General features: G+C 44.3%; 1 protein-coding gene across 26 annotated transcripts in view; it reads left to right on the top strand.

Moving 5' to 3' along the window:
- PTPRD (protein tyrosine phosphatase receptor type D) overlaps nucleotides 1–22,951 on the top strand; it is a 2,959,440-nt gene that overhangs the window by 2,868,930 nt on the left and 67,559 nt on the right. For all 26 annotated transcript variants that reach the window (XM_077249189.1, XM_077249205.1, XM_077249204.1 and 23 more), the window contains one exon: nucleotides 1,907–2,030. In XM_077249189.1, coding sequence (XP_077105304.1) covers nucleotides 1,907–2,030 — 124 coding nt within the window. The remainder of the gene's footprint in view (nucleotides 1–1,906; nucleotides 2,031–22,951) is intronic.

The following is a 22,951-nucleotide window of genomic DNA, read 5'->3' as shown; positions in this document are numbered from 1 at the left end:
GCGCCTTTTTTCCCATTGATTTGTATTGACAACGCTGACGACGCAAGTACTTGCGTCATGGTGCGTTGTACGACGCATGCGTTTTCCAATAAATATGCAAAACATTGTATAGATTTTGGGGGGGCGCATGCGGCGCAAAACGCAGCGTTTTTTGTTCAAAACGCAACTGCGTTTTTGTTTGCGTTGTGCGTTGCGGCGCCGACGCTGCGGCGCACATCGCAAATATGAACGTAGCCTAATAGGTACAAGGTTGGCATCATTAGTGCAGTGACATTAGAACTTGGTAATTATTTTAAGAAAATATTCTAAAAGAAATGGCTTTCTATTTAAAGAAGTATTCTCAGATCATCACCTTCAGTTCAGCAACTTGTAAGCGGCTACCCAGTTCGCCTTGTATAGGTGATTTAAAGTGTGGGACCCTGCCCTATGTTATCCATTTGCCCAAATAGAGAACATGCAAAAGTGCTGTCTGCAAGAAGAATCTAGGGGAGAATGTGTTTGACATCAGGTTCTCCACCTCCCCTACAACTCCTTGCCCACCTCCTTCTTGAGATGAGTAGAACCTCTTAGCCAACATTGGGTGCTAGCACAAGTGGAGCCTGAAAGCAAAATTGGAAGTCAGCATTTATTAGAACAACTGTGAAATGTAAGGATAATGGATTGGTCGGGTAGTGTTTTTTAAATTGCTCGTTAAACAATCATTTGAATTTTTCAAGTGGTGGCTGCATAAACAATCACAAAACTCCAGCAGCTCATACCCACAGTGCTATCCAGCCATGATCCGACCTCTCTGTGTAGCTTTACCCCAAGAGAGGGGAGGATAAAAACGTATTAATAAAAAGAAATTCAATTGCCAACATAGGATGGGCACACATACTCGACTTTTCTTAGAAACCCTCTAGAATAAAATGAAGATTATCTCTGCATACACATCTCTGCTAATTTGAAACATCTGGTCCTCATTTTTGGAATTGATCTATTCCAGTGGTGAGATCCATCTGATTGTATATTGATGGTATATTCCCTGGTGCTGTATTCCATAAATGTTTGTGGTGAATACCCTTTTTAATAGAAGAAGGTTATGTATTGTACACACAGTAACGTGTTTTTACAATATCTGGGGTAGCATAAAGTGTAGCAAGGCATCCTATTGTTAGTTTACTTACATCTATTTTATTATATACAAAACAGAGCTTTACAATATAAATCTCTTCACATCTTCCCTGTCAGCCTTCTAGTAGATGTAGACCGTTTCTCCAGCTCCGTAAGCAGAAGGCATGCTCTCATAAAGCCATACCTCATAATGGACTTGATGGTTTTCCCCACAGCCGTGTGGGATTATGTATATTTGTTATTATACTGGGAGCAATTCCATTAATATATATTGCTGAATGGCTGTTTATGCAGTTCTTAAGTGTAGGTTCATTGAAGGTCAATCTACACATTTAGCATACCGGCAGATGCGTTTACGGAAGCCAACTGATAGATTCTTAGCTTCTCAGTTGTAGAAATGAATGAAAACTGTGTTGTATGGCAAAATGTAAAAATGGAATATTACCCACTTCTGCAGTTTAGCTCAGTAGGTTATATGAAGAAATGATAGCTATTCACATTGTATACAACCACACGAGTGCTAAAAACACCGGCTCAGAAAGATATTGACTGTCAATGGCAAAAAATCTAAATATTCCCCATTGTGGCATAGTGTAAATCTAATAACAATATAAATAAAAACTTAAAGTCAAAGATCAGTTGTAAATTGTTATATATTGTTATCTAACTATTTGTTAAAACTAAATATTTTGTGACTTTCTTGTTTTTTTAATTTGTAACTGTAAGCGTAACTTTGTGTTTTTGGTGCTATGTTCTACGTCACACCTTTTTTATGTTCTCTTGTTTTATTCAGTCTATTGATCCCGGGCAGCAGTTCACATGGGAGCACTCTAACCTGGAAGTTAATAAACCAAAGAATAGATATGCAAATGTAATTGCATACGATCACTCGCGTGTGCTGCTCTCAGCCATCGAAGGTAAGCCGTTCCTCCTTTCTTCCATGAATGGCATTGTAAATTTGTCAACATGTAATGAGCAGCTGCTTCTTTCCCAAACTTATAAGTATTTCTGCAAACTGAGCTAGTGGTTAATGCTCTTGACTTCATGGCCTGCACGTGAAGAGTTATAAAAACTATAATCTGTTATCTCAGTATACATTTTGTTATTTCTCACGATGACTGACTTGGCAGTTGACTTACCGTGAAGTATTCCTTGATAAGAGTGCACTTGCGTGGGCAGGCATTATTAAGAGGTGAGAAATCAGTCAGTATTAAACGATTGTATAAGTGCTTACTATATCTAAAATTAGATCTGCACCCCTCCCCCGCTTTTACTCAAACTCATTGCCCACTGTATATCTTTTCCTCATTGGTGGATTAGTTGCTTGTAGTTTATAATCAGAATGCCCTTCCTCGGATAAATATACATCAAGCTCTGAATGCCCTGACCATCTTCTACATTTATGGTGAGCTTATGTTGATACGCAGCAGCCAATAGGAAAAAGCAGATCTGCAGCCTCAACTTGTAATAAAATAGGAGAATTTCGTACTGCCCAACTTCCTTGAGAAAATATACTTTAGACCAGGGGTCTCAAACTGCATTCCTCGAGGGCCGCAAACCGTGCGTGTTTTCAAGATTTCTTTAGCATTGCACAAGGTGCTGTAATCATTATGTGTGTAAGTGATTAAATTATCACCTGTGCAGTACAAGAAAATCCTGAAAACATGACCTGTTTGCGGCCCTTGAGGAATGCAGATTGAGACCTCTGCTTTAGACACTGTCACTGATCTAGGAGTGAAATAAGGGGGCAGAGCTAAAATGCAGCCCATACTAAAGAAAAGCCAAGTACGCTCAACCAACGAGCATCCTCCAACTCTATTCTCCTTATGCAGAGCTCAGTATTCCTTGTGTTACCGTGCATGTCCTGTTTGCCAAATTAGGTAGCTTGGGCTACAGCATGACTCTTTATAGAGCATTAGAATGTAGCTCGCACTGTTTTCAAAATACCTTTCTATGGTGAGCCACATCATCCACAGTATATGATCTCATCGTCAACATACTACTATACTGAATTACAGTTTGTTGATATGGAAGTCTTAGGCCAAGTTGGATTTGTCGTGGATTTTCGGTGCAGATTCGCAAATAATTCTGCAGCCATTTACAGTACAATACAAGTATATAGGTTTTTCAAAATTCCAATCACATGTTGCAGAAAAAAATCGCAGTAAGATAAAAGCATAGTGTGCTTTTCAATTGTTCAACAATCTCATTGTTATGCACATTGTAGTTTTCACCCTATTCAATGCTTAGTAAATGGAGCAGGGAGAAATCTGTAGACACATTTCCAACAAAATCCGCATGTGTTACTTGGTTACTTATTTGTAACCAAATCTACAGCAGAGATCTTCCATAATGTGTGATAATAGCCTAAATCCTCATAGAGAATTTTTTTAATTCAAAGGGGTTGTTCGGGCTTAGAGTTCACACTTGTATACAGAGAGGTCGCGCACGTCTAGTCGGGATGTGTCCTCGCGTATATGAATCACATACTTGTGTTCAAGAACCCGCCACTCCAAGCTTCCGCACTGGACAATGTTCACAGTGTGCTGTGAGCATGTTGCGAGGATCCACAAGTCTGCAGTCACATAAAGTGACTGCAAACTTGTACCCTAAGGCCAGACAGCCACTTTAAAGTAGCCAACTGAAAATCCAGCCTGAGAGCAGTTACTTTTGAAGACAGCATAAAATGCTAGAGATTATCTTGCTTTAGACATGGCTTTTCCATAGGAATGTAATGGTAGGATCTCCACTTTGGAGACCTTTTAGAACAGCTCTTTTCATGCAATTTGATTGATTGTTCCTAATCACTTTAGTACCGCTAAAGTGAACCTGTCACCTGAATATGGCGGGACCGGTTTTGGGTCATATGTAGTGTTGAGCGATACCGTCCGATACTTGAAAGTATCGGTATCGGAAAGTATCGGCCGATACCGGCAAAGTATCGGATCTAATCCGATACCGATACCCGATACCAATACAAGAGGACCTGAAAATTATGTCACGGCTTGCTGTGATTGGTCGCGTCGCGGCCACATGGACGGCACGCGACCAATCACAAGCCGTGACGTCATGGAAGGAAGTAAACGCGCGCATTTTAAGCAAAGAACGCTGCCGGTTCCCTCGGTGAGGTCCAGGCTGCGTCGGAGAGGTGAGTATAGCAATATTTTTTATTTTAATTCTTTATTTTACACATTAATGTTGTTTCGATACCGATACCCGATACCACAAAAGTATCGGATCTCGGTATCGGAATTCCGATACCCGCAAGTATCGGCCGATACCCGATACTTGCGGTATCGGAATGCTCAACACTAGTCATATGGTCCCGCCAAATTCAGGTGACAGGTTCCCTTTAAAGTGACATTCATCATTGAAGACAGTTCTTTACACTCAGGTTGTTAACAATTATTATATCTTCGGCCAGGTGAAGAAATAGCATGGATGTATGTTTGAGTAAGTTTGTCGCCTGCTTGTTCCACTAATGCTCTCAATGCTGTAGAATTACTTTCCCTATATATTTGCCTGTGCTTGTTTGTAGTCATCTCTTCTCTGCGGGTAACCCTACTTTATAGATAAACACATCATAACAAGCAACCATCAAATCTGCCTTTATCAATGGGTAGCCCCAAATATCCATTCACACATAGATCCCTAATACATCCATACTGCGCAGTCTGTGGCTGCTGCTATAAAGAACAGTTTAGCACCTTGGGAGAAAAATATTGTAACTTATCTAGCAGGAAATGGTGCAAATTAAGTTACACATAATAAAACAAGTCAAGAAATGACATGCTTTTCGCAAAAGAAATTTACATTTATTTCTCAGGCTATAATAGAGTTGAGAGGCTATCTAATATATTTTTGTAACACATACCTCAAAATATTAGGTTATAAATGTCCCTTGTCAGCAATGGTGCCCTCATATTTTAGAGGAAGCAAACTCAAGTTCCGAGAACAGATGCTACACTGGATTTGTGGTACTTCTGTTGATGCATGCTTAGGAAGGAAAGCTATGTAAAATCTAATAAAAATGTATTAAATATTTTCTCATTTCCTTGCGTCAGGCACACATGACAACATTACTGTTATCTTACTCCATTATCATAAAACAAATGATCTCTGCTGTACCAGGTCATTAGTAATAGACCAGTAGTGTCTTTCTGTAATCTTTGAGAACATTAGCCTCCAGAGAGGGGGCTGCAACTGCTCGGTATGTAAAGTATGGCAAAGAAATTCCAAAGAGCTAAAGATATTATCCATTTGGATTAGTTCTCATCATAATGTGGTTTGGGGCAGTTTTGAGCAGTTAAAGAAAAAAGGAGTATATTTATAGACAGTGTGTGGATGTGTGTATGTATGTATGTGTGTGTGTGTGTGTATATATATATATATATATGTGTGTATATATATATATATATATATATATATATATATATATATATATATATATATAATTTTGAAATAATAAATGTAATACACAGCATACACAGCATTAAATCCCACAATGACTGGTAATCAGAAAAGCTAAGCACTAGTAACCCATACAAAGCATCAAGGCACTGATTGAACAAAGCGATTGCACCAGAAATCTAATATAAACCGCTTTGAACCACCGTTAATTATTTGCGCAATATGGCGTTTCAGAAAAAAATTGACTTCTGGAGTTTCTATGCCAGATTCTGCCAAAATGGGCACAGCTGTGGAGGTACAGGCCCGGCGACACCTACTCATCTAGTTCATGACGAGCCTCGGGTTACCGGTCCGGACTGTAGTAAGATTTGTGGCGAATATAAGATGCTCCTGATACATTTAAGAGACCTGCACCTCTTTATGAATCAGGAGCGTATGACTCTTAACACAACCCCTCATCTCGACCAGTGTTGTAATCCCCAAATCTTCTTGTACGTTACAAGACCATTTCTTTTGGCATATTAAGTGGTATTTATGGAAGCATTCCCATGTTTTTTTACTTCATTCAATACTAATATACATGAGGTAAATAAGTTTGTTTTATTACTAGTATTTTATCCTTTCTATTCCAGTCACTCCATTGTCCCATGTGACCACTCTCTAAGGCAGTGTTCCCCAACTCCGGTCCTCAAGAGCCACCAACAGGTCATGTTTTCAGTATTTTCCTTAGTATTGCACAGGTGATAATTGCATCACCTGCTCAAGTATTAATTCTATTACCTGGGCAATGTTAAGGACATCCTGAAAACATGACCTGTTGGTGGCTCTTGAGGACTGGTGTTGGGGAACACTGCTCTAAGGGTACGTTCACACTGGCATATAACACGGGCAAGTGCTATGTGATGTTTTATCAGATAGCACTCGGCCCAATGTTATACTATGGGGCAGTGCAGATCTGTAGTTATTTTATCATGTCGGATTGGAATGAGAAAACAATCTTGGCATGCTGCTAGTGGCTTTGATATTTGGATCAAGTGCACCCATACAAGTCTAACGCTCACAGATACAATGGAGAAGATGGAGAAATTACCTCCTCCATCTTCTCTGCACCTGTGCTGGATCACACACAGATGAAACTCTGGCAGCGGTTGATCAGAGCGTCTTTAGCATCATTTTCCCGACGCTCTTGCATGAGAGAACATATGCCAATGTGAGCGTAACCTAACTCTCAGAATATTTACCTATTTACCTCATGTACATTATTATAGCCAATGAGCATTTTTCTGGGTTTGCCTTTTTTAAGCATGAGGAGGTGTGCAGCTCCCCGATATGTATGTGGTTCCCCAATATGTATGTGGCTCAACACATCATAAAGCTTATTGATACAGGAAAAGGATTTCAATTTTTATTATGTCCAAAATAAGCAAAAAGGTGGCACTCACCGCCCATATAAAACTTTCTTTTATTGCATATCCTTAAAACATTGCAATGAGAGAATGGTTTGGACACTTCATGGCACCATAGTTCCATGAAGTGTCCAAACCATTCTCTTACTGCAATATTTTAAGGACATGCAATAAAATAAATTTTTATATGGGCGGTGAGTGCCACCTCTTTTTGCTTACTTTGGACATATTTGTAACCTTTTTTCTGGTGTGTGCCCGAGCTCTTCTTTTGACCAGTGTTTTTGTACTCTCTTATGAGGCAAAATCAAGTGGCAGCGGTCAGGGATTTTGTGTCGGTTGTCTTCTGCACACTTTGTTGCGCACATCATTTATTATTATAATGGGGTCCATTCTTTTTAATATATTTATTTCCACGGCTTATGTAGCTCCAGCATATTGTGTTACATTCTCTATCCCATTGTAGATTGTAAGCTCTCACGAGCAGGGTCGTCTTATTTATTGTATTGTTAATGTTGTTACTTATGACTGTTGTATTGAAACTGTAAAGCGCTGCGGAATATGTTGGCGCTATATAAATAAAGATTATTATTATTATAATCTGATATCCCCATCTCAGACAAAAAAGTCACAACTACTGTGCTGACTTAATAAGTGTAGTCTAAACCTCCTCTGACATTAACATCAACTTATAAAGCTTATAAAGTGTGAGCTAATAGTTTCATGCCATGGGTTTCCATGGCTGAACAGCTGCATGTAAGCCTTACATCACCAAGCACAAGGCCAAGTCTTGAATACAGTAGTTTAAAACACTGGATTCAGAAGCAGTGGAAACGTTTTCTGTGGGGTGACATCTCACGCTTTTCTATCTAGCAAGCTAAAGTAAGAATCTGCGTTTGATGAAATGAAGGTTTCCTGTCTGACTGCATTGTGCCAATTGTAAAGTTTGGTGGGGGTTAATATTTTAGGATTGTTTTTCAGGGGTTGGCCTAGGCTCCTTATTTCCAGTGAAGGGAAATATTAATGTTCAGCATACCAAGACATTTGGAATAGTTGTATGCTTACAATTTGTGGGAATAGTTTGGATGAGGCCCCTTTCTGCTCCAACATGACTGTGCCCCAATGCAAAAAGTCCATAAAAACATAACTGGTTGAGTTTAGTGTGAATGAACCTGTCTGGTCTCACAAAGCCCTGATCTCAACCTCATGAATCATATACGGGATAAACTGGAATAGAAACTGTGAGCTAGGCTTTATCATTTAGGGTCAATGATTGACCTCACAAATGCTCTTCTAGATGAATGGACACAATTTATCACTCACACATTCCAAAATCTTGTAGAAAGCCTTTCTAGAAGGGTGGTAGCTGTTATAGCAGCAGAGATTGGGAAGTGGGAAGAGGCTATGCATTAAAAATGGGATTTCATATACCTTCCTGTAGTTATATCTTTAGGTGTCCCATACCTTTGCTCATTTAGTGTATATAGTATAAGTATATACACTTGAAAACACATTACTTTGTCTATACATCTGTATTTGTATTTCCCACAATCTAGCATCTGTAATCGAATTCAGCAGCGTTCTCCAGTGTGGCTCCGCTTTCTAAAATACAATAATGTCATTAAACGTGAATCTGAATGGGCTAAACAGGGGGTCAGTGCTAGTTCAGTATAATCTAGTCTGTAATCATCCTGTCGGTGTGCTGTGCGGTCGCTGACATTCCCCATCCAATCCCGCTACACTGTGTGAATACTAAATGGCTTTGAAAGTTTATACAAATAATGTGCTGAGCTATCATATTGCCTGCTCTTTAAAATGTGTGTTATTAGTTTTCACATAAACCCGCACCAACCATAACACGTCTTTACGGTAAATGCAAAAATGATTTATTTCAAGTCTTTTATTGCTTATAGTTTGAAAGCTCCGTCATATTTTCTGCCTATATATCAGCCATGGACCAAGTCGACCAAGGTCATCTGCTCATTATTCTTCTAATCTGTACAATTCCTGGCCAGAATAATGTTTGATATATCTCTACTGCTGTTTAAATCAAAAGCATCTTAGTTTGACTTGGGTTCTCTTGATTGTTTGCATGATAGCTTTCTGTAAGTGATTGACTGCTAATCGCTGGATCTGTGTTACCAGGAATGAAAAATGAATATTCTTTTTACTCCTGAATTATGCATATTACAAATCTAAAGTAATATACGAGGCTGGAGATGTTCCTGCCTACACCACCAGCTAATCCATCTTTCAAAGAGTTCACTGCTTGTACTGAGACTTGTTGTTTCCTCCCTGTTGGAAGAGAACGTTGTGATGTTACTGCATCAGACCATTTCATAGCCCGGCCATGGTTCAAATGTCATTGTGATATCGCCTCTTTGTATTAATTGCTTTTTAAAATTAGAAGCGGCTTATCGTTTATTTTTATGACTGGTGCGATTGGAAGATTATTTTTGTGTTCAGTAATTTCATTTGTTTCCTTAATATTTTTACTGTCATTTTGTCAGTTGAGTTTGCTTATAATCAAGTCTATTTTATGTTCAAGGTTGGGTTCACAATCTGAGATGGCAAACACTATAAAAAAAAGAAAAATATGTAAAATAATAACACATTATTCCACCTTTTGAAATAAGTTTTTTAAAAAAGCCATTAAACAAGTAGCTAGGCCCTAAAATTACACAAGGACAGATATATAATGACTAGCTATTGAACCCGTTCTACGCCCGGGTGGCGAGCATTTATATTGGTATATGGTCTCCATCCTGGTATGTGCTGCTCCCATCTTGCTCTCCCATCCTGTCATGTGCTGCTCCATCCTGCGCCCCCATCCTGTCATGTGCTGCTCCATCCTGCATCCCCATCCTGTCATATGCTCCCATCCTGCGTCCCCATCCTGTCATGTGCTCCCATCCTGCGCCCCCATCCTGTCACGTGGTGCTCCATCCTGCGTCCCCATCCTGTCATGTGCTGTTCCATCCTGCGCCCCCATCCTATCATGTGCTGCTCCCATCCTGCGCGCAGAGTGCGGGCGGCTGTGCAGAGTGCGGGCGGCTGTGCAGAGTGCGGGCGGCTGTGCAGAGTGCGGGCGGCTGTGCAGAGTGCGGGCGGCTGTGCAGAGTGCGGGCGGCTGTGCAGAGTGCGGGCGGCTGTGCAGAGTGCGGGCGGCTGTGCGTGGCTCTGGTGAGTGCGGACGGCTGTGCGTGGCTCTGGTGAGTGCGGACGGCTGTGCGTGGCTCTGGTGAGTGCGGACGGCTGTGCGTGGCTCTGGTGAGTGCGGACGGCTGTGCGTGGCTCTGGTGAGTGCGGACGGCTGTGCTGGGTGCCGAGTGCTGGCGGCCTGAGCAGGCGGGGACACCGGCGCGCTGGGGGGGTCAGGTGCCGGAGTCGCCGCTAGCTCAGGCCCCCGGCACTTGCTATATTTACCTGTCCAACGTTCCACTGCTACGCGCCGCTCCATATTCCGGGTCCTCTGCCTGTTCAGTCAGAGGGCGGCGCGCATTAAGTGCGTCATCGCGCCCTCTGAACCGTTCAGTTCAGAGGGCGCGATGACGCGTTAATGCGCGCCGCCCTCTGACTGAACAGTCGCAGGCGGAGGATGGAGCAGCGCGCATCACTGGAACGGGGACAGGTAAATATCACATACTCACCCTCCTGGCTCGTCCCTGCTTCTCCGTTGGAGATCGCGGTGTGCGTTCACTGCTTATGCATACCGCGATCTCCTGGGAGCGTCACTCTGTGGGGTCCAGACTGCGCCGGCGCTTGCGCAGTCTATAAAGGCTTCGGACAGAGTGACGCTCCCAGCGTTATATTATAGATGGGGTGATATGATGTGGTACTGTCTGGCTTAGCCAAAAAAGGCAAAACTACACATTTACTGTCATGGGAGACCTAGGTAGGAAAGAGCTAATAACCCGGGCCCCTGCGATTTCCCTCAGACTAGGGAAACCCTGACTGACCCTCTCCCAGAGTTTACACTGATGGTGTGGATGTCTGGGCCTCCACCCTCGCCCTATCTCCTGTTTCAACCCTAGGCTGAAACCACCACCCCCCACCAGTGAAGAGACCACACTCCAATACCCACAGTTAGCACAGACAAGGATAGCGGAAAAATAAGCACCACGCCGCAGTCACTCAGGAATACACTATAAATGCAAAGGACAAAACGAATACAAATATGGGAAGGAGAAAATAAGACAAAGGGAAATGCACCACCAGCAGCGATACTCCAACTACTTAGCTCACCACTCCAGACCAAGATAACCACGCACAAGACAAAAGCTATAATCGGCGATGCCCAATGTTCAGGAGAACTATTTAAAGGCAGTGGGCATGGCCCAGCTTCCAATCCGAGCACCAAGTAAATTAACCCCGGACCAGCTAGATAAAATCTAGCCGACGCCAATGAGCGCATAGTGGACAAAAGCGAAATTACCGCTGTCTGTCGGACGACCTGGTCTGAACAGCGTCCAACATGACAGTACCCCGCCTTCTACGAGGGACCCCAGGGCCCTCACGGCTTATAGGACCCGGCTTGTCCGGATGGCGGCTGTGAAACAACCTGACCAGCCAATCTGCATGAACGTCCGAGGCTGGTACCCAGGACCTCTCCTCAGGCCCATAACCACGCCAGTGTACCAAGTACTGTAAAGTGCGGCGCACTACACGAGAGTCAACCACCTTGGAGACTTCAAATTCCAAATTAACATCCACCAAGACTGGAGAAGGCATTGGTGTCGCATCAACAAGACCCACAACCTTCTTTAACAACGATCTGTGCAACACGTTGTGTATTTTATACACCGTAGGAAGCTCCAACCGGTACGCTACTGGGTTAATGACAGCGGCGACCCTAAATGGACCAATAAACCGTGGACCCAATTTAAGGGATGGTATTTTGAGTCTTATGTTTTTTGTGGATAACCACACCCAGTCATCCACACTCAGGGCCGGACCTGGCACACGCCTACTGTCAGCCACACATTTGTACCTAGCACCCACACTCAACAGGCGCTGTTTAACTCTCCTCCAGACTGATGATAATTGTGCTCCTAACTGGTCTTCCTCCGGGACGCCAGAAGAGCCCCCCTGACTCAAAGTACAAAATTGAGGATGAAGCCCGTAAACACAAAAAAACGGAGACTCCCCAGACGACTCCTGGCGGTGATTATTGATGGCAAACTCAGCCAAAGGAAGGAACTTCGACCACTCCTCCTGGTTATCCGAAACAAAGCAGCGTAAGTACTGTTCCAAATTTTGGTTCATACGCTCGGGCTGACCATTTGACTGAGGATGAAACGCCGAAGAATGAGACAACTTGATCCCCAGCCGTGAACAAAATGCTTTCCAAAATTTTGCCACAAACTGAGACCCCCTATCAGAAACTATGTCAGACGGAACCCCATGAAGTCTGACCACCTCCTGCACAAATACCTGAGCCAGAGTCTTAGCGTTAGGCAACGAAGGCAAAGACCCAAAGTGCAACATTTTTGAGAACCGATAAACAATCACCAAGATGACCGTGTTCCCAGCTGAGGAGGGCAAGTCAGTGATAAAATCCATGGAGATTTCCGTCCATGGCTTACTAGGTACCTCGAGAGGAAGTAGAGTGCCAACAGGACGGGAGCAGGGTGTCTTAGTCCTAGCGCACGTGGTGCAAGCTGACACGTATGAGACCACGTCCAGTCGGATCTTGGGCCACAAAAAACCGACGTGACACCAACTCCAAGGTACCCCTAACCCCTGGATGGCCAGCCAGGACAGCATCATGATGCTCCGCCAAAACCTTTAAGCGGAGATGAAGCGGTACAAACGTTTTGTTGATGGGAGGCTCAGATGGTACCTCCTCCTGGGCCTCGGCAATCTCAGCCTCAACCTCGGTAGTGAGAGCCGAAACCACAACACCCTTTTGGAGGATGAGTACTGGATCTTCCCGAGGTTCTCCCCCCAGAAAACACCTGGACAGAGCATCCGCCTTAATGTTTTTAGAACCAGGTCTGTAAGTGACAACAAAGTTGAACCGCGTGAAAAACAATGCCCAGCGAGCCTGCCTGGGAGACAGACGCTTGGCAGACTCCAAATAAAGCAAATTCTTATGGTCGGTAATAACAGTAACCTGATGAACCGACCCCTCCAAGAAGTGTCGCCATTCCTCAAAGGCCAATTTGATTGCCAACAACTCTCTATTGCCGATATTGTAGTTACGTTTGGCGGGCGACAGTTTCTTGGAAAAATAGGCGCATGGACGCAAACCGCTCAAGGATGAGCCTTGTGACAGCACCGCCCCCACACCAACCTCAGACGCATCGACTTCTAAAACAAAAGGTTTCGATACATCTGGCTGCACAAGAATGGGAGCCGAAACAAACCTGTTCTTAAGAGATTCAAATGCGCACACAGCAGCCTCAGGCCAAACGGAGAAATTGGTACCCTTTTTAGTCGTGTCAGTTAGCGGTTTAGCAATGATAGAAAAATCCTTGATAAACTTCCTATAGTAGTTAGAAAACCCAAGGAACCGCTGAAGTGCTTTTAGGTTATCAGGCCGTTCCCAATGCAACACCGCTTGCACCTTAAGGTACCGTTACACTAAACGACTTACCAACGATCACGACCAGCGATGCGATTGTTGGTAAGTCGTTGTGTGGTCGCTGGGGAGCTGTCATACAGACAGCTTTCTCCAGCGACCAACGATCAGGGGAACGACTTCGGCATCGTTGAAATTGTCTTCAACGATGCCGAAGTCCCCCTGCAGCACCCGGGTAACCAGGGTAAACATCGGGTTACTAAGTGCAGGGCCGCGCTTAGTAACCCGATATTTACCCTGGTTACCATTGTAAAAGTAAAAAAAAAAACAGTACATACTCACCTTCTGATGTCTGTCATGTCCCCCGGCGTCCACAGGGTTACGCGCTGCTGCCGAGAGCTTCCTGCACTGAATGTGTCAGTCAGCGCTGGTGTAGCGCCCCCACCGCCGCAGGGCCGTAGGGGCTACCCGGTACCGGGCCTCTGAGTCTCTGCTCTGGGGTTGTCACGGTGGCTAGGCCCGGTCCGTGACCCTGCCGAGGGGCGTACAGTGATAGGTATGATGTAGATGGTGGTGAGGCTGTGGTAGTGCAGTGCAGTAAATAACGAGGACACCAGGTTGCAGTCTCTTTACCTCTTTACTGAAGATCTCTGGGTCCTCAGTCCGGAATACGGTTCACCAGGCTGCGCAAGACCGGCCGGTCTAATGGCACCTCCAGAGTTCTCTTCACAGGTGGAAATCGGTGCCTTCCTTCTAGCGCTATGTGTTGTGGTCCTTCCCTGCTGTGCTTACGGAAAGTCCCCACAACTGTTGTGTCTGTTTCTTAAGTTCCCTCACAACTCAATTAGATGATGTTCTGCTAATCCTCCGTCCCTCCCTGGTGTTCTGGTTGGGACGGCACCCGTTTGACGGGTAGGCTCGGAGCTCTTCCGGGACCCTAGAGTCGCCCCTCTCCACAAGTTGCCCCCCAAGACTGCATAGGTGATTTAAGTTAGACAGCCCGCCTTAGACTGACTGTCCTGCCGCTGTTTGGAGTATTGCTTGAAGCTGAATGTTATTATACTCCCTCGGCGTTCCGGCCACCGGTAGTGCGCCTCAGTAGGATGTTGCCTCGGTCTTACAGCACGACCACTACTGGTATTTCTCCTTTTGCGTGATCTCGTTTCTCACTCAGCACAATCTATCTCTCTTCTAGTCCTTCCTTGGGCACCGCCGCTACCCGGAGCAGGCACGGTCCCGTTACGTTCGTTCAAGTTGCCAAGCCTCTGTCAGGATCCCACCCCTGACAGAGACCCTACTGTATCTTCCCCCACAACACCCTCTGCCACAAGGTGTTGCCTGGTTCCAACCCAGTCAGCTTTCTGATCTAACTTCCTGCCTGACCCCCAGTTTACCCACTATGGTGGGGAGTGGCCTAGTGAATAGAACCCTTAGCTCCCCCCGGAGGCCCGGCTGTGAAATGTATTGGTGTCTGTGATACCTGATCAGATGAACCCTTTCAGTGCCATCAGACGCACCATAGCTCCCCTTAGTGGCGGAGCCATAGTACTGCAACGACCAGGACTCTGGGGCGCTGCACTGGCAGCAGCGGTGACTTCACCGCTGTGCTCTGCTTTATGGCCGGCGCTGACACAGTGCAGGAAGCTCTCGGCAGCAGCGCGTGACCCTGTGGACGCCGGGGGACGTGACAGACATCAGAATGTGAGTATGTACTGTTTTTTTTTTTTTAACTTTTACAATGGTAACCAGGGTAAATATCGGGTTACTAAGCGCGGCCCTGCGCTTAGTAACCCGATATTTACCCTGGTTACAAGTGAACACATCACTGGATCGGTGTCACACACACTGATCCAGCGATGACAGCAGGTGATCAGCGACTAAATAAAGTTCTGGACTTCTAGCTCCGACCAGCGATATCACAGCGGGATCCAGATCGCTGCTGCGTGTCAAACACAGCAAGATCGCTATCCAGGACGCTGCAACGTCACGGATCGTCGTCGTTCTCGCTGCAAAGTCGCTAAGTGTGAAGGTACCCTTAGCGGCGTCCATTTTAAAACCAGAAGCAGACACAATATAGCCCAAAAAAAGGCAACTCCTGTACCGAAAATACACATTTCTCCAGTTTTGCATATAGCTTATTCTCTCTGAGAAGCTGTAACACCTGCCTGACATGATCTAAATGAGTATCACGGTCGAAAGAATATATGAGGATGTCATCTAGGTACACAATAACGAATTTCCCCAAAACATGCGAGAACACATCATTTTTGAAATGTTGAAACACTGCAGGTGAGTTTGTCAACCCAAATGGCATCACCAAATTTTCAAAATGACCCTCAGGGGTATTAAAAGCCATCTTCCACTCATCACCTTGACGGACTCTTATGAGGTTGTACGCCCCCTGAGGTCAAGCTTGGTAAACCACTTAGCACCTGCCACCTGGTTGAACAAATCCGGAATCAATGGCATAGGGTATGGATCACGAACCGTAATCTGGTTTAACTCCCTGAAATCCAGACACGGCCGTAGCCCACCATCTTTCTTCTTAATGAAGAAGAACCCTGCTGCCACTGGTGAGGATGAAGGCCTGATGTGCCCTTTGCTCAAACTTTCAGCAATGTAATCCTTTAGCGCTTGTCTCTCCGGACTGGAGATGTTAAACATCCTTGCTTTAGGCAATTTGGCCCCTGGTTTAAACCTGATAGTACAGTCATGGGAGCGATGTGGTGGCAACTCTGAACAACCCTTCTCAGAGAACACATCCACAAAATCCAGAAGTGACTCAAGAACGCTTGAAGTCACAGCAGAAACACATGTGGCCAAGCAATTCTCCTGACAGAAATCACTCCACTGAATTATGTCCTGAGTTTTCCAGTCAATAACCGGGTTGTGTGTAGACAACCATGGAAAACCCAGAACCAATTGTGCCGGAAGACTCTTGAGCACCTTACATGTAACCTGCTCCAAATGAAGAACCCCAATGTGGAGTTTAACCTCAGCCACAAACTCAGTAATCTCCCCCTGTGGGAGAGGAGCAGAATTGATGGTGACCACGCGGATAGGATGAGGCAGTTTTTCGATCCTAAAACCAGCAGTGTGCGCAAACTCCTCATCAATGAGATTTGTGGCAGAACCACTATCCACAAAAACAGTGATTGGCAGCTCTCTGCCAGCGACAATAACTTTGGCAGGGAGCATGCACTGAGAAACCATCATGGAGGATATACATAAGCTCAGATTGGACTCCTCCACACCCTCTGAGCTTAGAAGTTTTCCGCCGTTGCGTTTTTCTTTGACAGCAGAGGACAGATATTAATAAAATGACCAGTTTTACCGCAGTAAAACAGGCTCTCTGCTTCCTGAGTACAGGGGCTCGATGCTTAACATGTGATACCCCTGCGATTTGCATAGGTTCCGTGGGCTCACCTGCAGCAACCTCACGTGAACCTAAACCTTCTCCCACAGGCGGCATCTCATGATCCCCCTGATGCAAACGACGATCAATGCGAACAACAAGACTCATAGCGGAATCTAGTGAAGCAGGAGTCTCGTACATCAGGAGGGCTTTTTTAACCCTATCAGAAACTCCATGAATAAAGTGACTCCGCAGCGCGGGATCATTCCACTGAGTGTCGACCGCCCAGCGGTGAAATTCAGAACGGTAATCCTCTGCAACACGCTCCCCCTGGCGAATAGTGCGTATCTTAGATTCTGCTAGAGCCATTCTGTCCGGATCGTCGTAAATGTGTCCTAGAGCAGAAAAAAAACTCTCCACTGAGTTAAATGTAGCAGAATCAGACGGCAAAGAAAACACCCATGCTTGGGGATCCCCGCTTAATAATGACAACACCAGGCCCACACGCTGAGCCTCATTACCGGAGGAGATCGGGCACATACGGAAATACAGTTTGCAAGCTTCACGAAAAGAAACAAATTTACTTCGTTCCCCAGCAAACTTTTCAGGCAAAGGAAACTTAGGCTCAGCAATTTTACCTGTAACTCCGCCTTGCACATTAGATACTGCTAGTCCCTGTTGCTGCACTGCCCCCCTCAACTCAGTGACCTGTAGGGACAGTGCCTCCAACTGGCGGGTTATGGAAATCATGGGATCCATGGAAATAATGTTTGCCGATTATAATGTCACGGGAGACCTAGGTAGGAAAGAGCTAATAACCCGGGCCCCTGCGATTTCCCTCAGACTAGGGAAACCCTGACTGACCCTCTCCCAGAGTTTACACTGATGGTGTGCATGTCTGGGCCTCCACCCTCGCCCTATCTCCTGTTTCAACCCTAGGCTGAAACCACCACCCCCCCACCAGTGAAGAGACCACACTCCAATACCCACAGTTAGCACAGACAAGGATAACGGAAAAATAAGCACCACGCCGCAGTCACTCAGGAATACACTATAAATGCAAAGGGCAAAACAAATACAAATATGGGAAGGAGAAAATAAGACAAAGGGAAATACACCACCAGCAACAATACTCCAACTACTTAGCTCACCACTCCAGACCGAGATAACCACGCACAAGACAGAAGCTATAATCGGCGACGCCCAATGTTCAGGAGAACTATTTAAAGGCAGTGGGCATGGCCCAGCTTCCAATCCGAGCACCAGGTAAATTAACCCCAGACCAGCTAGATAAAATCTAGCCGACGCCAATGAGCGCATAGTGGACAAAAGCGGAATTACCGCTGTCTGTCGGACGACCTGGTCTGAACAGCGTCCAACATGACATTTACACAGCAAATCTCAACTATTTTTTGTTTAGGCCAGGTGGTTTTTCAAGGGGAAAGCATGTTGAATTTGTTTTTTTATGTAAAGAAAACCACACCTCTCGATGGTCTAATAGAGGGGTGTTCTCCAGCATCAAAAGAAAATAGTAATACTTGTTTTATCCTATATAACTAAAGGCTAAGTTTTAACTACTTTCCTTTGGTGCTGGAGAACATCCCCTTTTGGAGCTTTGAGAGCTATTTGACCTGGAATCCCAGACCAGCACATACTCCATGCACAACACCCAGACCAGAGATTGTCTACTCTGGAAGTCTCCTGGGATACTTATCTCTAACACAGAAGTGGTGAGCTGACTTGACACTTTTTCAATTTTTTGTAAAATAAAACCTTCCCTCAAACAATAACCACATTGCAAATTGCAGCCATTTGCAGTAAAAGGCATGCTTGATTTCCAGCATTGTAGTTAGTCACAAAGTGTGCATCCATCCAGTCTGGTGGAAGAGAAATGTGGTTATCATCCATATCAGCATTCAACTCAGGGACGTACATATCATTGGTGCCACCTGTGTAGCCATACAGGGGTCCAGGAGGTAAGGAGTCCCATTTTCACCTCCGAAGCAGCTGTAATTATTTATTATAATCACCTATTGGGCTGCAAAGGGCCCTTATTTTGTTCTTGCACAGGGGCCCTCTTCCGTCTGTGTCCATCAGTGGTTCAACTGAAATCTTAATGCTGTTGCTGATCAGTGGCTTATGATTGGCTGCAAAAGTCATGTGACGCCCTTGTCGGATAAATACAGTGCTGGGTATGGAGGGATATTTCTTGTCCAGGATCCATTTTTCGAATTATTCGCCTCCTTGAGCCCATTAATAGTGATCGTGTACTGGTGGATTGATAACCACTAGGGTTGAGCGACTTTTGCTTTTTTAGGATCGAGTCGGGTCTCGTGAAACCCGACTGTCTCGAAAGTCGGATCGTTTGAAATCGGCCGACTATTGTGAAAAGTCGGGGGCCAACCGAAACACAAAACCCAATGCAGGTCAATGGTGATATTTTTTTTTTTTTTTCTCTCTCTCTCTCTCCCTCTCCCTCTCCCTCTCCCCCTCCCTCCCTCCTCCGTCCGGTTTTACCCCCTGTGACGCCGCACAAAGCAAGTTGGAACCTATGTCATCACGCTGCCCACACTCCTTTATTGGCTGAAAAAATGGCGGGGAAAGCGTCATATGAAACGCGACTTTGGCGCGAAGATCGCCGACCGCATGGCCGATCCCACAGTGGGATCGGGTCGGGTTTCATGAAACCCGACTTTGCTGAAAGTCGGCGACTTTTGAAAATGTCCGATCCGTTTCGCTCAACCCTAATAACCACTTTAATTCATTTTTATAGCACTCTGAGCTTAATTATTTTGATGAAGCCATCAGTCTTTTTTTTCATCGATGTGAAATGATCACCATTAGCTTTCCACAAATGTTGTCATGAACTCAAATTTTTATTAAAGGGGTTGTCAACTACTAGTACAACCCCTTCTTAAACTAAATATTCGTCCATGATAAAATAAAAAAAGCCTATACTCACCTGGCGCTATTCCCGTGGTGTCAGCACTCTCTCCCTAGGGCTGTGATGCCATGTTGTGACACGTGACACCGGTCCCCAATCAGTGCTGGCATCAGTGTCTCTATCTTCAGACAAACTAAACATGAAGAGGAAGCCAGGGATCAACTGCAGACCGGATTTAGTTTGTCCGAAGGCGGGGACAGTGACGCCAACTCTGATTGGACGCTGGGCATCACATGTCATTCAACCGCATCATATCCCTGGGACCACGAATGCCGACACCAATAGAACGGAGCCAGCACGGAAAGTGAGTATAGGCTTTATTATTTTATCGGGGCCGAACATTTAGTGTAAGAAAAGGCTGTCCTAGTAGAGGACATCCCCTTTAATATAAATTCAATACATTGAAGCAACATTGACATTTGGCCTCCCTGCATTAGTATAGCTATGGATATGCTTTTCAAGATAACCACTGTGGTCACATATAGAAGCACAAAAATAGAGCAAAAACATTTTCCAACAGTTCACAGTCTAAATTCCCTATTAGTAGAGGAAACCCACGCAAACACGGGGAGAGCATACAAACTCCTTGTAGATGTTATTGTTGGTGGGATTTGAACCCAGGACCCCAGCTCTACAAGGCTGCAGTGCTAACCACTGAGCCACCGTTCAGCATTGAATAGCAGATACCATACTGCAGTGATACATTACTGCTGTACATTATTTAGTAATTATTATAGTAAAGATCTTAAATAACGAACGTCTTTGGATATTGTGCGTAATGGTTCTTTTACGATGTTTCATCAGTTGTGGGAGAATCCCCAGTTCTACTAAAAAGTGAATTTCCAGCCCCTGGCATTGAGAAGCTCTTGTAACAAGATGCTCCAGCCTAACTCTTCGGGCAGAGAATTCAAAGTCTAATAATATTGATAAAGTGCCCTGCTAGCTGGCATCCTCCGGCTACAAAAACATTCAATTCCATTTCTTTAGTAATTCAATACATTTCCAGCTTTGCCAGTAAAGTGTCTTCCTATGCCCGGAATATTTCCACAAATAATCAGCTTGAGAATAACTGTTGTTTATGGCTCCAGATTTTCCTTTAACGTTCTATTGATTAAGGAATAAGTATATTGTTTATATCTACAATAACTTACGTAGTGATCTTTATTACAAACCAATTATACATTATATATAGACTAAAATCACTAACCTGCTATTGATTGTATAACACACAAGCAACAGAGCCGATCTGAGGTTTTGTTTGTGAACAAATGATTCGAGAGTGTAAAACCACATGCCAACAAATCATTATTGTTTTATCTTCATAGCAAATTTTTGTGTTGTTAAGTAATAGGAAGGACACAATGAGTTAATATATTACCATTTCCTACTGTGACATGAGGGATGCACCAAATATGAACAGCCAGTAACATTGGGTGAGGTTCATAGTTTTAAGGTTGAGAGAAAACACAAGTCCATCGAGTTCACTCTCTAACGTAGCGTATTGGTCAACAGGACGTCAAAAATCCCAAGTCTTAGACACTAAAAGCCCTATATTAGGAAACATAATTCCTTCCCACCTTTATACATGGGTTAGACAAAACGAAATCCAACACATGCCGTCAATAGAGCAAATAATATATCTCTGACTTCAAAGAAGTGGTACAGTACAAAAAGAAAAGCATTTGTAGGGTTTAGGCTTGATTAACGCAATGTTTTTGTGCCCAAAAGCGTCCGTTGGCCATATGTTTGCTAAGTCAATGTGACATACATTAGGCCGCTGTGCAATGGTAAAGCTGTATCTCAACTGAATTTATTACACTTTTCAGGGCAACCATATGCAAAAAAAAACAACAAATAATTGCTTTATATTTTAACCCCTTAGCAACTGCCCTATTGTGTTTTTCTATGATAAGTGTTGGAGGGATTTTTTTCTGAAGTGGCACCATTTCACTGGTGAGATTCAGAAGTAGTTTCTAGGTCAATATGCTGTACAAGTATGATGCCTAGGCTGCTGCTAGAAGTCTGTGACATTGAGTCATGATTTCAGATAAAAAAATACAGAGACCAATAAAAATCTATATACTATAGATAATGGCATTTAAGGTGTTTGATAGAGGAAGAAGCCTCCCTCTCTCTGTCAACCCATCCATACCCAGCAATGATTTAACAACCATCAATCGAACAAGTCACCTGGTTTACCCTAAGGCTATGTGCAAACGCTGCGGATTTTGCTGCGGATCCGCAGCGGATTTGACGCTGCGGATCTGACGCTGCGGATCTGCAGCAATTTTCCATGAGTTTACAGTACCAAGTAAACCTATGGAAAACAAAATCCGCAGTGCACATGCTGCAGAAAAAAACGCACGGAAACGCTGCGGTTTATTTTCCGCAGCATGTCAATTCTTTGTGCGGATTCCGCAGCGGTTTGCACCTGCTCCTCAATAGGAATCCGCAGGTGGAATCTGCACAAAATCTGCCGTAAATCCACGGTAACTCCGCTGTAAATCCGCAGTGTGGTTTACCTGCGGATTTACCAAAATCAGTGCGGAAAAATCCGCACACCATTTGCAGCGTGTGCACGTACCCTAACATATCTGGCTATTACCTAAGCTTAAAAAGGAATGCAATTTTAGTGTCTAACGTCATCCCCACAAATGAATAAATAAAAGATAATTTGTCCTGCAAAAAAGCATTGCAGGACTGTGCAAAAGTTTCAGGCAGGTGTAGAAAATATGCTATAAAGTAAGAATGCTTTAAAAAATAAACGCAATGTTTGGATGCCCAAAAACATGCGTTGGCCATATATTTGCTAAATGAATGTGACATACTGTACATTAGGCTGCTGTGCAATGGTATAGCTATATCTCAACTGAATTTATTACACAGACTGTCTTTCTCCATTATAGCACAACCACTCATACATACACAGCCCCTCCAGAGAGTCTACCACAGCAGCACAGAGTATGTCAGCAACAACATCAAAGCATCTCTCTCTCTTTCTCTCTCTGTGTCTGTTTCTCTGTCTGTCTTTCTGTCTATGTTCTCTCTCTGTGTCTCACTCTGTGTCTCTCTCTATGTATTTCTCTGTGTCTCTCTCCATGTGTCTCTATGTGTCTCTCTATGTATTTCTCTGTGTCTCTCTCCGTGTGTCTCTGTGTCTCTCTATGTATCTCTCGATGTGTCTCTCTGTGTTTCTCTCTCGC

The sequence above is a fragment of the Ranitomeya variabilis genome, chromosome 1, assembly GCF_051348905.1.
Source record: "Ranitomeya variabilis isolate aRanVar5 chromosome 1, aRanVar5.hap1, whole genome shotgun sequence".
Lineage (NCBI taxonomy): Eukaryota > Metazoa > Chordata > Amphibia > Anura > Dendrobatidae > Ranitomeya > Ranitomeya variabilis.
Note: the sequence above shows the minus strand (reverse complement) of the source record. Positions and strands in the feature narration are given on the sequence as shown.